The sequence below is a fragment of the Mesoplodon bidens genome, assembly GCF_964165515.1.
Source record: "Mesoplodon bidens genome assembly, chromosome: 10".
In the NCBI taxonomy this organism is placed as follows: Eukaryota; Metazoa; Chordata; class Mammalia; order Artiodactyla; family Ziphiidae; genus Mesoplodon; species Mesoplodon bidens.
In genome coordinates, this window is record NC_138172.1 from 40,070,796 (window position 1) to 40,084,173 (window position 13,378).

The window sequence follows — 13,378 nt, forward strand, 5'->3', positions numbered from 1 at the left end:
TGGGGGAATCTGGAGCTCGTGACAGGGCCCATGACCTCCTCTCCAGCCCAGCACCCCACTGTCCCCAGCCTGTTCGGGCCCAGTGGGGCCCACACAGCTGACTGCTTCCTGGGCTGGAACAGCCTCCTGCAGCTGCCCAGCCCAGCCGGCCTGACCTCCAGAGTCCTGGCTCCTCAGGACAAGCTCCCCTGTGCTCTGAGACATCGAGCGTGGGGTGGAGAGCTGGGTAGCCGGCCCTGTGAGCTGAGGAAGGGAGGTCCAAGGGACTTCCCTGGTGGTCCAGTGGTTAAGACTCTGAGCTCCCACTGCAGGGGGCGCAGGTTTGATCCCTGGTCGGGGAACTAAGATCCCTCATGCTACGCGGTGCAGCCAAAAAAAAAAAAAAAAAAAAAGAATAAGGAAGGGAAGCTCAGGATCGTCTCAGGCCCTCCTGAACGGGCACCAGAAGCTGAGCCAGGAAAGACAGGAGCACCTGGGCTCCAAAAGTGCCCTTCTCAGTTTTTCTACAAGGAACAGGAGATCTAGACAGTGTCCGCAGAAGACAAATGGGAACTCCTCCAGAAAGTGGATCTTCTGCTCTCCTGGGGTCCGGACAGATGGGACAGGTCCCGGGGAAGTTGGCTCTGATGACTGACATGCTATAAAATGTTCCAGGGCACAGACCCTGAAGCCAGAGTCCAAGTTCAGGTCCTAGCTCTGCCCCTCACTTGCTGTTTACTTTTGGGCAAGAAGCTCCCAGTCTCTTTGCGCCTCCATGTTTCTCTTGGTAAATTTGTCCTTGGAAAGCTCACACCTCGGGTGGCTGATCAAGGATGAGGTCTGATAAAGGAGTAAACCCTGGGAAAGAACTTAGGGCACTGGTGCTGGAGGGTGGACAGAGCATAACTGGGAGAGATAATGGGCCAAAGTGTTAGAGGGACCACAGGCCAAGAAGGAGATTCTTGTACAGTTTTCTGGAGGAATGACCATGTGGTTGTGAGGCCTGGGGTAGCTCCTGGACTCAGCCGGCCTGCGGGACTCTTGGGGGCACGGCCAGGGCACCTCAGAAGGTGGCAACCAGGAAGGATGGCACTGGATGCATACTCAGCCTTGGAGAAGGAAGGAGAGGTGGGCTTCTTTGCAACCTGGTTTCACAGTCCAGGTGTTGCCCAGTGGCCTCTTGGTCAAACTGTGTCCTTTCCCCAAGTCAAGGGAGGAAAAGAAGGTGATTACAGTAGAAAATAGTTAGCAATACACATGGTTAGTGGGTGTCTGTAATCCTCCCTTTGCTTTCCTGCCTCTGCACCATTGCATTTCCTAAACCTTAGGACTGAGGTCCCCTTCCCCATCCTTCCATGGGGACAGGCAACCGGTTGTTCAAGGACAAGGTCTGATAAAGGAGTCAACCCTGGGAAAGACCTTGGGAGCAACTGGCCTATAACTGATGCTCCATAAAGAGCAGCTGTTAGTATCAAGAGGCCAGAAAGCCATCCCCAGGGCTACCCAGGGACGTCCCCAGGGCTACCTCCAGACATGCTCACTTGGAGAAGCCTGGCACAGCGCAGGCCATTATCAGTCCTTAGACTCTGGAGTCAGGCCGACGTGTGTTTGAATTCTCGGTTTGCCTCTCACCAGCTGTGACTTCCTTGCAAAATACTCTGCTCTGGTGGAACTCTCAGCAGCAAGGGAGAGTAAACCCAGCTACAATGACCTCAGAGAAACCCACGTGGCTCCATTTTCCTGCAGTTCTCTCTCCAGGCTCTTGCTTAGAGAGAGAGAGAGAGAGAGAGAGAGAAGCAGGGGGAGAGGGAAGCGGGGGGCGGGGGGCGGGTGGATAAAGGAGCAGCATCAAGAGAGGGAGGATCTCTGAGGCCACAGTAGCTGTGCCCTGAGATGGTCAGGCTGGGCCCTGGGCACTCTCCCCACGCCCCCTCCTAACCCAACAGAGGACACACCAGCCAAGAGATGGGAGCAGAGGCTCCTACAGAGGCTGCTGCAAGAGTGTTGTCACCACCTCATCCCCAACCTGGAGCTCCCACCTTTCCCAGCTCCCCTCTATTTCCCCGCCCGGTCTGGTTGAACCAGCCATCCTTTCCCATCATGCTCTGCACTTAAAACCCCCAACTGGACAAAGCACAGCCTCACCTGTGTTTAGACACATCCTCATCCCGGCCCCAGAGCCCAGGACTTCCAGGCAAACAGAGCAGAGTGGTTAAGAGAAGGAGCAGGGCCAGGGCTGAGTGCCCTGGCTTCTGGTCCCCCGGTCCCGGCCTCTATCCAACCTGCTGACCACCTATGTCAACTTAAACCAGACTTTCACCAGCTGCCCCTCCTTCTCTTTGTCTGTAAAATGGAAGATTTCTTACAGTTGCACAGAAGGCCCTCCTTTCCCCCATGGAGAAATTCCTCCCATCTGAAATTGGAGGTGAGGGTCAGAGACTCTGAACAGCAGGCCCTTGTTCATGCACAGGTGTAAACAGATGTCTCTGAGGCTGAGCAGCTGCAGTGGCACAGCCCACACATTTGCCTTTAACTTAGCTTATTCAGCTTTGAAGGATCAGGCATCTTTAGGAACCTGGTTGGACCAAAGTCCCCAGGAAGCTCTGACACAGACCCCACATCTGAGAGAGCCACATCTGGAACATGACCTGCCACGTTTCCCTCTAGATGTTTCACTCCAAATACCCCGTTTACCTCTTCTCTGGGAAATAGTCATTTTGTTGGTGTTTTCATTTTTCACCCTTCCCATGATAGGGGTGTTTCTCTGTTAGGCTCTTAACATCCGCTAATGCCCAATAACAAGCTAGTGACGCCTCCTGAATGGGCAGTAGTGTCCCATTCCAGGCTGCATAGTTCTCAGTCCCCCACATTGTCATTGGAAAGGCTCTTTAGGACAAATTGGCCTGAGCGGGAGGCAGTCTGTACAGCCTGCTGGTTGCTTTCTTTAAGCACTGTGCGTCCACAGCTCTTTAGCTGGCGTGTAGTGATCTCCTGGCCCGTCCACCCCTCTCTTCTAAACTGCTTTGCTGCCACCATGTGGCTGCGCAGGGGAGCCTGGAGGACTCCCACTGTGCGCTTGTCCCAGTGTCACCATCCTAAGTGTGGCTTTTCCCTGGTGGCAGCGCCCCTCACAGTCAGAGGTAGTGGTCATCCTAAAACCTCTATCTCCACAGCCATTCAGCAAGATCATCTACCTGACTGTGTGCAATGTCCACCAAATGAAACAACATAGATGAATTTAAAGGACATGGTAAGGCCAGTGTTGGCTGAAACGGCACCTTTTTAAAAAATATATATCTTTATTAACTGCATTATAGTTGGATTAAGTCACTTTTTTTTTCCCCACACCGAATGGCATGCGGAACTTCCCTGACCAGGGATCAAACCCGTGCCCGCTGCTTTGGAAGAGCAGAGTCTTAACCACTGGACCACCAGGGAAGTCCTGAAGCGGCACGTTTGTAACCTAAAAAAGACAGCCTGAAGCACCACCCTTGTCTGGAGAGAAGTGGTCAAAATCTCATTAGGAGTGCATAGGGTCAGAGCTCCGTGGAGTGTGGCTTTTTCTACTACAAGACCAAAAAGGGCCAGGTTTTAATAGGCATTTCAAGTTTGGCACAGGGGTAGTCCTAGTACCAGGAGCATCAAGTTCGTTACTTTGTAAAAGGCAGCAATTTCACTTTGATGCTGGAGGGATTCAGTTTTATGGATTCACCCTCATGGTGTCAAGAAACTTGAAACTTGAAACTAGCCTCTGAGTGTTGTTATTTTTCAGTCACTCCTGCACTGTTGATAACACACAAGGCAGAGGCATCAGATGGAAACCTTTGGCTTCCCAACCAACAAAACATCACCTACATGTGAAAACACTGGACACTGTTGTCAGTGCATTGTGGGAAGCTCCTTCTACTCCATGTTGAAGTGATATATTATTGAATACAGATGCAATTAATTACAGATGTATTCTGTAAACTTTAGGCCAATCACATAAAAATATTTAAACAAAAGTATAAATAGTAGGCCAAAAGCAGACATAAAGAAGAATCATTGGGCTTCCCTGGTGGTGCAGTGGTTGAGAATCTGCCTGCCAATGCGGGAGACACGGGTTCGAGCCCTGGTCTGGGAAGATCCCACATGCCGCAGAGCAACTGGGCCCGTGAGCCACAGTCACTGAGTCTGCGCGTCTGGAGCCTGTGCTCCGCAAAAAGAGAGGCCGCGATAGTGAGAGGCCTGCGCACTGCGATGAAGAGCGGCCCCCGCTTGCCACAACTAGAGAAAGCCCTCGCACAGAAACGAAGACCCAACACAGCCATAAATAAATAAATAAATATTTTAAAATCTGTTATAATAAAAAAAAAGAATCATAAAAACAATTCAGAAGGGGAATTCCCTGGCAGTCCGGTGGTTAGGGCCCCGGGTTTGATCCCTGGTCAGGGAACTAAAATCCCACAAGCCAGAATCTTAAAAATAAATAAATAAATATTTTTTAAAAATCAAAAGAAGGCAGAAAAAGGGGGAAAAATAAGGTACCAATTGAATGTATAAAAGAGCTTTGAGATATGAGGCTATAATCCAGATGTGTCAGTGATTACATTATGTAAGTAGCCCTGTGTTAACCAGGTTTTCTACTTTCTGTTTCTGATGTTTTCACATCCCCTCCCAGGGTTAGCAGATGCCTAGAGACAGCAGACTCTCTCCCTCAGCTCGCCTTTCACATGCAAACTGACCAGCACCCCACCCCACCCTCTCTGCTGCTGAGACTCTAAGCCACTGTCCTAATCGCCCCAGGGTCAGGCATCAACAACTTGGGCAGCCCCTACACCCCAGCCCCAGCTCACTGAAATTACTCAAGCTAGCCGATCCTAAACCTGGTCAGCCTCACCCTCAAGCCTCGTCCATTCCTTCCCTGGAGAACATCACACGGGCTTCCCCTCAGTGCCCCGCCCTGGCTCTCTGCCTGTCACTGTCCTCTCCTGTGGGCCAGCACGACCCGCTCCTACCCCCCGGGAACTCCGAGCAACAAACTCGCTCTGCACCGGCGATGGGCTCCCGATCTGGTGATCTGACCACAGCTGAATAAAACCCAAACCCTGGGGACATAGGAACCACTGAGAGAGACAGAGACAGAGACAGAGAGGGAGGAAGAGAGAGGGAGGGAAAGAGAAAGAGAGAAACAAACAATTTAGGCAAAATGTAGGTGACCCTGGGAATAGAGAATATGAAAGTTTTTTTGTACATTTTCTACTTTTCTGTAAATTATTACCAACTAAAATGTTTTTGAAATTTTTAAAGTTAACAACATTGAGGGATTGCATAAGCGTTACGTTCCTTTTATTTGTAACCTGCTTCTACTCTTCGGTCTAATTCTTGCCCCTAAGACCTTGCTATAGTTGCACGCTTCTCTTGGAAATAATGAGTCAATAAAACATTATTTCCTTTTATGTTGCTTAAAACATATTTTAACCAGTATTAATCTAATTTTTGTAAATTAAACAGAATAAATAAAATTTTCATTTACATAAATGTACACAAACACACTGCCGCAAACACCCACACAACCACACTGACACTATACCCCTACACTCACATATAAACCTGCACATGCCCACTCGCAACACCCGTGCACACACATGAATGCCCAGCCATACATACACATACATACCCCTGAAGTACACACACACACACACACACTTTATACACTCTTCATACACACACATCCACACACACAGTTTAGAAATCCCCATACTCAACTCTACTGATATATCCCCACACAGAAGAAACATCCCACACTCATAAATCCCCCACAAACCCATACACACCCAGACACACATCCCACATACACATTTCAGACACACCCTGACACCTACACATATACCCACAAACTCACACCAACATTCATTCTATACAACCTCACATACACACAAACTACACTCAAACCCCCACACACACTCTCACACACCTAGGAACACAACATACCAATACTCTCACAAACACAATGCACAACACTTCCAACACATACATACACCCTGACATTTTAACACCCAACAATCCAACCCCCCCATCCACACACACACAGAAACACAGAAACCTTTTGGAGAATAAAAGGAGGCAAAAGCCTATGGAAATGTTCCAGATTAAAGGAGGCAAATGAGACCTGACAGCTTCCTGACACACCTGACCCTGGGCAGGAACCTGTACTGCCGGTGAGAAACTCTGTAAAGCACATGATTATATCATCTGACATATAGGAAAAAGTACTGTATCCATGTAAATGTATAGAGTTGATAGTTGCTCTGTAGTTATATAAGAGGCTACCCCTAATCCTAAGAAATACAAATAGAATTCTATGAGGCTAAGGAAGACAGCTGTATCTACCACCTTAGCTTTAGATAACTTCTCTATGTTTTGGTTTCCTTCTCTGTGACAGCACGGAATAAGTCTGTGTTCTAAGCAACAGCTAGTTCTCCGTTGTACCGACAGTTAAGTAATGTTGCCAGTGCTTCGAAGAGTGGAGAGTCTAGTTTCACAAAATCTCATTCAATAGAGCTGAGATTCAAGAGAATCACGAATAGAAGATCGAGTCCACAGGGGAACCCCAGCTGCTAGCCTGCTGCCTGCCAAGACACCAGGGCAGAAAAAACCGCAGGCAGTCCCCCCTTGGAGGTCGCCGTGAGCCCTCAAGCTTGCCCTGCAGTACCCAGAGATGGCCAGCGGGGGGCGATCTCAGAGCAACACCTGCAAGTGCCTAGTCTCGTTAGGCAGCAGCAGCATTTACTTCCCTGCCAGGGCGCCTGCGCTGCTACCAGAAAAACCACCTCCCCAGGGACCAACTCTTCCATTAGGTACAGTAGGCACTGTACCTTCGGACCATGATACTTCTTGGGACCCACAAAAATATTTTAATTTTAATTCCTTTTATGAACAGAATATTAACATGACTCTAATAGCAATGAATATATAACATTATATCTAGCCACGATCGTATTCAACTTTGTACGAATGCAGTTATAAAATGTAATTTTTAATACTTTTCTGTGGATGAATGAGTGAAGGTGAAAGTGCCTAGGGCCCATGAAAGTGACAATGTAGCCCTCTGTCTCCCCTGCCAGCGTCCTACCCTGCTCTGGCTGGGGTGACACAGAGGCAGAGTGACACACAGGAGAACAGGGGGCTGCAAGTAGGACCCCAGGAACCAGGGCAGCCCTCACCCTCGGGCTGAGGCTAGAGAGACCATGGGGGCCGAGGGACGAGACTTCTGGGCTCTGACTGGCAGGGGCATTGCTGAGTCAGAGCACAGGCAGTCTGGAGGGTACCCCGCCCTACTGTGCCAGCTGCTACCTTCTAATGGCCACATGGGAAAGGCTAGTGCAGAGGGGCCAGGTTGGTGCCCTCAGGGAAGTCCGCTGTGTGCACAGACTGCACTTAATTCATCTCCTCCTGCTCTGATGGGGATCCCAAGTGTCTCTCTGGGTCCCTGCACTGACAGACGAGCCGGCACTGTGCCCTGAGACTAACACACTCTAACTTTGGTCTCCTTGACTCTCTCACCCTCTGAGATTCACATTCGGCCCCTATGAGGTCCTTGAACTTCCTTCTCTACCTAAATGACAGACCAACCCCTTAAAGGAGATAATGTTGTTCCCAATTACAGATAGAGAGACAGAGGCCCAGAAAGATCAATTCTCCTGCTCAGGGCCACACAGGCAGGAGAGCAATTACATTCAGATATCTAGACCCCTCAGAATTCTCTCCCTCTGCCCCACTGAGACTGACCTGGAGTGCCCTGTCCCGTCTCGGGAGCCCCCAGACTAACTCCTGAGACCTCACTGGTGGGGCTCAAGGGCAGGGTCCACAAGGACCTTGCCTGATTACAGCCCAGATTCCCTCCTTGGCACAGCAGGGGTCTGGGGGATGGAGAAGCCCCTCCTTGTCCTCACTCATTCCCTCCCTCTTCCTTACCTCTTGCTCTCCTCCACTCGCTGTGTTTGGCTTCTGTGCTGCCCCCCACTGAAGTTAGTGGCCTTCACATCTGCACAAACAATAGGAAAATATTAAGAGTCATCTCCCTGGGCCTCGTGGGTTCCTGTCCTACCCTGACCACTTTGTAAAAATCCTCAATGCCCCTTGGCTTACAGCACCACGCCCACCCCACTCCCCTCCTGCACCACCACCCTGGACGCCTCGGGCTCTTCTCTCTTCTCTCCACATCAGGCCCCGCACCTGACCCACCTGGGACGAGTGGATGAACTCTGCACAGCTCCACCACCATCACAGGCCACGTTCCCTAGAAGCAGGGCCTCAGCTGGGAAGTGAGAGGCACCTGATTTATTGAGGGGTGTTGTCAGGAGGAGGGAGGCGGAGGGGAGCAGGAGAGGGCAGAGGAAGGAGCTGAGCAGGGACGTGCTCTACCCTGAGACGAGCTTCAGCCTCACCCACAAAAGCCTGGAGCCCCTGCTTTAGGACTGAACTGAGGCAGGGGCTGGGCTTTGATGTCCCCTCATAGTCAGTCCCCATCCACAGGCTGAGGGCAGAGGGGACACAACCCCCCAGGCATCTCCTGGGAGGCTATGAAGGCAGCTGTGAAGGGGGCACCTGTGAGCCATTAGCATCTGTATTGCACATTTCAAACAGCTGGGGGACAGACGGGGGGCGGGGCAGCCGCCCAGTGAGGGAGATCTGGGCAGGGCACTCACAGCACCTACTGCCCAGTGCCCCACCCAGGGACTAGCATCCCCTTGGCACCTAAGAGCCAACCTGGTCAAAACTGAACTTTCATCTCCCCACACACACATCACATACCTACACCAGGACACTGAACAGACCGTGACCATGCACTCTGGAAGTTCCCCACCCCTCCCGCCGCATTGTCCAGCCTGTCAGGGAATCAACCTGCCTCATCCTGTCTGGAGTAACACCATCCCAGTCAGCCCCGCACTCTGCCAGCCTCTTGGGCAACCCTCCTTCCATTCTCTCTTCCCTCCTCTGTTGGCCACTGCCCTGGCCTGATGCTCAAAGCCATTTATGGAAGGGTCTGATACTTGTTCTTTCACGGGTAAGGGGCCTAGTGGTCACACAGCAGACACTCTCACCAGCCAATCACTTTAGAAAGCACGACAAGGCCTGCAGACCTCCTTGCCAGGGACCACATTGGCTCCCTGGTCAAGGGTGGAGATGAAAACAATGTAAGCATCCAACCCTTTCCACTATCAGTGGTCACATATGCATGTTGAGGGCCTCGTCATGGCAAGGCACATCTGGCCAACACCGATGTAAAATAGGAAAGGACAAGTCAGGGCTGAGGATAGAAAAGGGTTGCCATGGTAGCAGGATGGGCAGTCATGGGAGGAAATTGGAAACAGGTGTGACCAGCACAGACCCATATCATCCTGATGAGTGATCCCTCTCTCAGGTTGGGCAGGGATGTGTCAGCTGTGATGGGCCTGACATGAAGCATTTGCTGATTTCCATGGTGTAAGTATTTCCAAAAAGGCCGATTTCAAGCTACCAAGAGTTTAACAACCAGCTCGGAAAATCCTGACCATTTAACAACTGGCTCTGGCAAGCCTGTATCCTCTGGCACAGACACAACACAGCCCCCTGGGTTTCCTCTGTAAAGTTTCCTCCCCCAACTTGGGTTGATGTAGAGTGAGAAGCATGAGGTTCCTCTAACCTGCCTGAGATCAGCCCCACCTGCTCACCAAGAGGAGACAAGCCTGACAGGTAACAAAGTAAAGGCTCTGTGAGATCCTGTCCTCTGTCCCTCTCAGAGAGGGGAATCTGTGTCTTGGTACAGGTTGGCCCACAAGCAGACCTAAGACAAGCATTTAGTGGAAGTAGTTTGTTTGGGAGGTGATTCCAGAAAGCATCAGCACGAGTGTAGAGAAGAGAGACAGGGCAGGACCTGAGTCAGAAGAGGACGTGTCAATGAACAGGTCACAGAAGTGGGCGACAGGGGCCCAAGCCAGCTGGGGACCTCAGGGGGACGTGTGACATGTCTGGGAGTGGGCCCCCCAAGGAGTGAGGAAGAGGAGGTATTTTTCCACCAGGTCCCCCCAATGGTTGGTTGAGGCTGCTCCCTGCGTTCAGAATCCCCAGTGTTTCCAGCCTGCCCCAGAGCAAAGGTCAGCTAGAGAATGGGGAGGGGGCAGGATGTGCATAGTGTCTGAAACACCCAGGCACACAGAGATGTGACCCATGTGTCACTCTGTGTGTCTTTCACATTCATGCAGAGCTCTCCACCCTGATGAGCAGGATGCTTCTTTTTTTTTGAATTTTATTTTATTTATTTTTTTATACAGCAGATTCTTATTAGTTATCCATTTTATACATATTAGTGTATATATGTCAATCCCAATCTCCCAGTTTATCCCACCACCACTACCACAACCCTCTCCCGTCACTTTCCCCCTTGGTGTCCATAGGTTTGTTCTCTACATCTCAGGATGCTTCTTTTTAAGGCTGCATATTTTTGTAGCAGGTAATTTCCTAAACACAAGCCCACCACTGAAATCTTGGACCCAGCTAAAGAAACAGTGATGTGTTCAATGCCAGAGGAAAAGCCAGGAGGGGTAGGCTTTTCCAGACTTCAGATTGTCAAGGAGAAGTGGAACGCTATGGGCGTTGTACCTGCAGGCTTAGCCCTGAGACTGAACTGCGTCTCTGTGAGTGTTTATCAAATGCCTGGCCCCTCCGGACTGTCACCTCCATGTGAGCAGGGACAGCAGCCCCACCAGCACTGCACACAGAGCAGGTCTCCTTCAGTCCCTACTGGGTGTTGGAGGAGGAGGGCAGAGGCGTCTGAAGGGCACGGGAGGGACCCGAGAATGGAGACGCTGTGCTGGACCTCTTGGCCCTGTTGCCTCTCCCCATGCCCTCCTGGAAGGAACAGCGGCCTCCCCCATGACTGTGTTTTCAGGAGTGATCTCTCTCCTCTCTCTCTCTCTCTCTCTCTCACACACACACACACACACACACACAGAGGAGGCATCCCAGAGGTAAGGACTTGGTCCCAGTAAGTGGTAAGAATGAGAAAATTGAAATTGAAGCCTGGAGGAAGTTGTTTTCACAAGAATTTATTTTTCACCTTCCAGAAGTCTGAGCCAGAACATATCAGACCCTTAGGACTCTTCCCTGGGCTCAGGGTTCACCAAAAGCCCTTAATGGGTGTGACATCAGGCAATCCTTCACCGTTTTCCCGGAATCCTTGGAAAGGGGAACCTTGGCGGGACCCACGGGCGTGGCCTTGGCCTTGGCAAACGTGGAGGCCGGATACGAATTCTCCTGACACTCTGAAGCTGTGAACCACAATGAAATTTATTTCTTTTGTGACTAGGCAGGGGTCAAGACGAGACCCCTCCCTCCCCACATGAACAAACCCCCTAACGGACACACCAGGAGCACTGGGCCCTGTTCACCCTTAAGCTGTGACCTTTGGAGCATGTGGTCGAATCCCTACAGCCTGAGGCATATGGGGAAACTGAGGCCCACAGATGGCAAGGGTCTTCCCAGGATCACAAGCCCATCCCAGCAAAGCTGGACGGGAGTAGGGGCTGAAAGCACATTACTCCAGTCAGTGCCTCTCAAATTCAGCAGTCAGAATCCCCTGGAGGCCTCGTGAAAACACAAATGGCTGGGACCCACACCAGAGTCTGATTCCAGAGGTCTGAGAGGGGCCTGGGAATCTGCCTTTCTGTCAAGTTCCCGGGTGGGACCCCACTTAGAGAACCACTGCTCTAAGGGAGGGCAGGGCTAGTCCTGGAGACCTGGGGCTCGGGTGAGGGAGGGACCAGGGTAGGAGGGTCTTTCTCTGCCCTCGAAGGGGCAACGGGTATTTGGTCCAAAGGATGTTCCACAACCCATCCCATTATCAGCTCCACAACACAGAAGGGGCCACTCACCTCCTTACAGTCTATGTCAAATTGGTCCTTGGACTGGTCCAGGGTGACTGTCCCCACACACTGTTTCACCAGCTGGAAGGGAAGGCTCGAGGTCAAACTGGAACCCTTGGGTCATCACCTCCCAAACTCAGCACAGGGGCTGGAAATCTTCCCGGAAGCCCCCTGTTCACATCCCTGGGAAGCATCCACCAGTGCCCCCAGCCCCCAGCCTCACCCCATTCTCCTTGAAGTCACACTGCTCCGGGGGCTGCTGGGTCGTCCTGGGGCACACAGTCTCCTTCACCGTGAAGCTCACAGGCTTTGGGGTGTCCGGGTCCTCGTCCTGGTCAAGGATCAATGTGGGGAGACTGGGCTGAGGTTCATGCTTCCTTCTCTGATCTGTCTCCCTGCCCCTCACCTAGACGGCAGCCTCTCCAGCCCCTCCTGTGTGCCTGGCCCCTGGCTTGGTGCTGGGTGCACAGGGAAGGGGACAGAGCCCACTCCTGGCCTAACAGGCACACAGAGAGCAGGAGCGGAACTCACACCAGCTCTGATGAGAGCACCTACACCTCTGAGGGGCTGAGGAAGTCAGGGGCTGCCTGCAGGGAGACATCTTGTCACCGGAACCTCTAGGCCGAGCAGAGCCCTCCCAGGTAGGGAACAAAGAAGTACAGAGGGGACTCAAAACAGGGTAGTCACGTCTCAGAGCCAGGGACCTCCCTCTATCCCTGGAGCTCGCAGAAGTCCCTTAAGCCAGAACAGGGTGTACATGGCGCCTGTTTCCACAGTAGAGATGCTAAGGCAGGAAGCCTCATGCTGCGAGGGGACCCAGCTCTGGGAAGGTTTCCTGGAAGAGGTGGGAGCCCGCCTAGAGGGAGAAGTGCCTTCCTGACAGGAGGTACAGCCTGAGCAGAGGCGGTGACAGTGTGGCCAGGGCTGGCGGGAGACAGTCCCCTCCCCAGGGTCCTCCTGACTCACGGCCTTGGGAGGCGCGTCCAGCTCCAGGAGGCGGTAGAGATTAGCTTCTGAGGACCGCTCGTTGAGACTATCCACAGCACGGAGCACAGCTTCCCTGTAGCTGAGGGCCTGGGAGATGGCCGAGGGCACCAATAGTCCCAGCAGCAGTAGCCACAGTGACCACGGCCCCAGGGCGAGGCTGGCCCTCTTGGTCTCCATGGTCCCCAAGTCAGCCTCCTCCCAGCATGCAGGTCCGTCCTTTATGCCCCTCCTGGGCCTGTTGCAATGGCCCAACCACGTGTCTTCCTGACCTGCCCCATCCCTGATCTCCTCCCCGGCTGTGAGCTGGACTTGCCTCAGCCCCTGCTGTTGCCTCATGGGATTGCTGGGCAGTGGGAGCGGGAAGCCTCCTGTGGAAGGTGAAGAAATGGTTTCTCCATCTCCCTGACAACGTCTTAGCCTCTCCTGGGGCCCATGGGGAGTGTCATAGGCAAGGTTGCTCAAGAGCGTTGAGTCCTCCAGGAGAGGGAGGACCAGGTTCTGTCTTACATGCCCTCTGCCTCCACACT

At 52.2% G+C, this 13,378-nt stretch overlaps 1 protein-coding gene across 1 annotated transcript; it reads right to left on the reverse strand.

Moving 5' to 3' along the window:
- Positions 1-11,032: 11,032 nt before the first annotated feature.
- LOC308623733 (protegrin-2-like) lies at positions 11,033-13,033 on the reverse strand. The gene is made up of 4 exons (XM_081246429.1): positions 12,831-13,033; positions 12,088-12,195; positions 11,874-11,945; positions 11,033-11,270 (listed from the first exon to the last, which is right to left on the reverse strand). The coding sequence occupies exons 1-4, from the start codon at positions 13,026-13,028 to the stop codon at positions 11,160-11,162; spliced, it is 489 nt and encodes a 162-aa protein (XP_081102555.1). The 5' UTR covers positions 13,029-13,033; the 3' UTR covers positions 11,033-11,159.
- Positions 13,034-13,378: the final 345 nt, after the last annotated feature.

Bases quoted from the DNA above. Each gene is read 5' to 3' on its own strand.
- LOC308623733 (XM_081246429.1), bottom strand. From the start codon at position 13,028: ATGGAGACCAAGAGGGCCAGCCTCGCCCTGGGGCCGTGGTCACTGTGG. The intron at 11,946-12,087 runs GTGAGGCTGGGG...CTTCCCTTCCAG, and splicing joins GTGACTTCAAGGAGAATGGG to CTGGTGAAACAGTGTGTGGG. The intron at 11,271-11,873 runs GTGAGTGGCCCC...TGTGGTTCACAG, and splicing joins TTGACATAGACTGTAAGGAG to CTTCAGAGTGTCAGGAGAAT.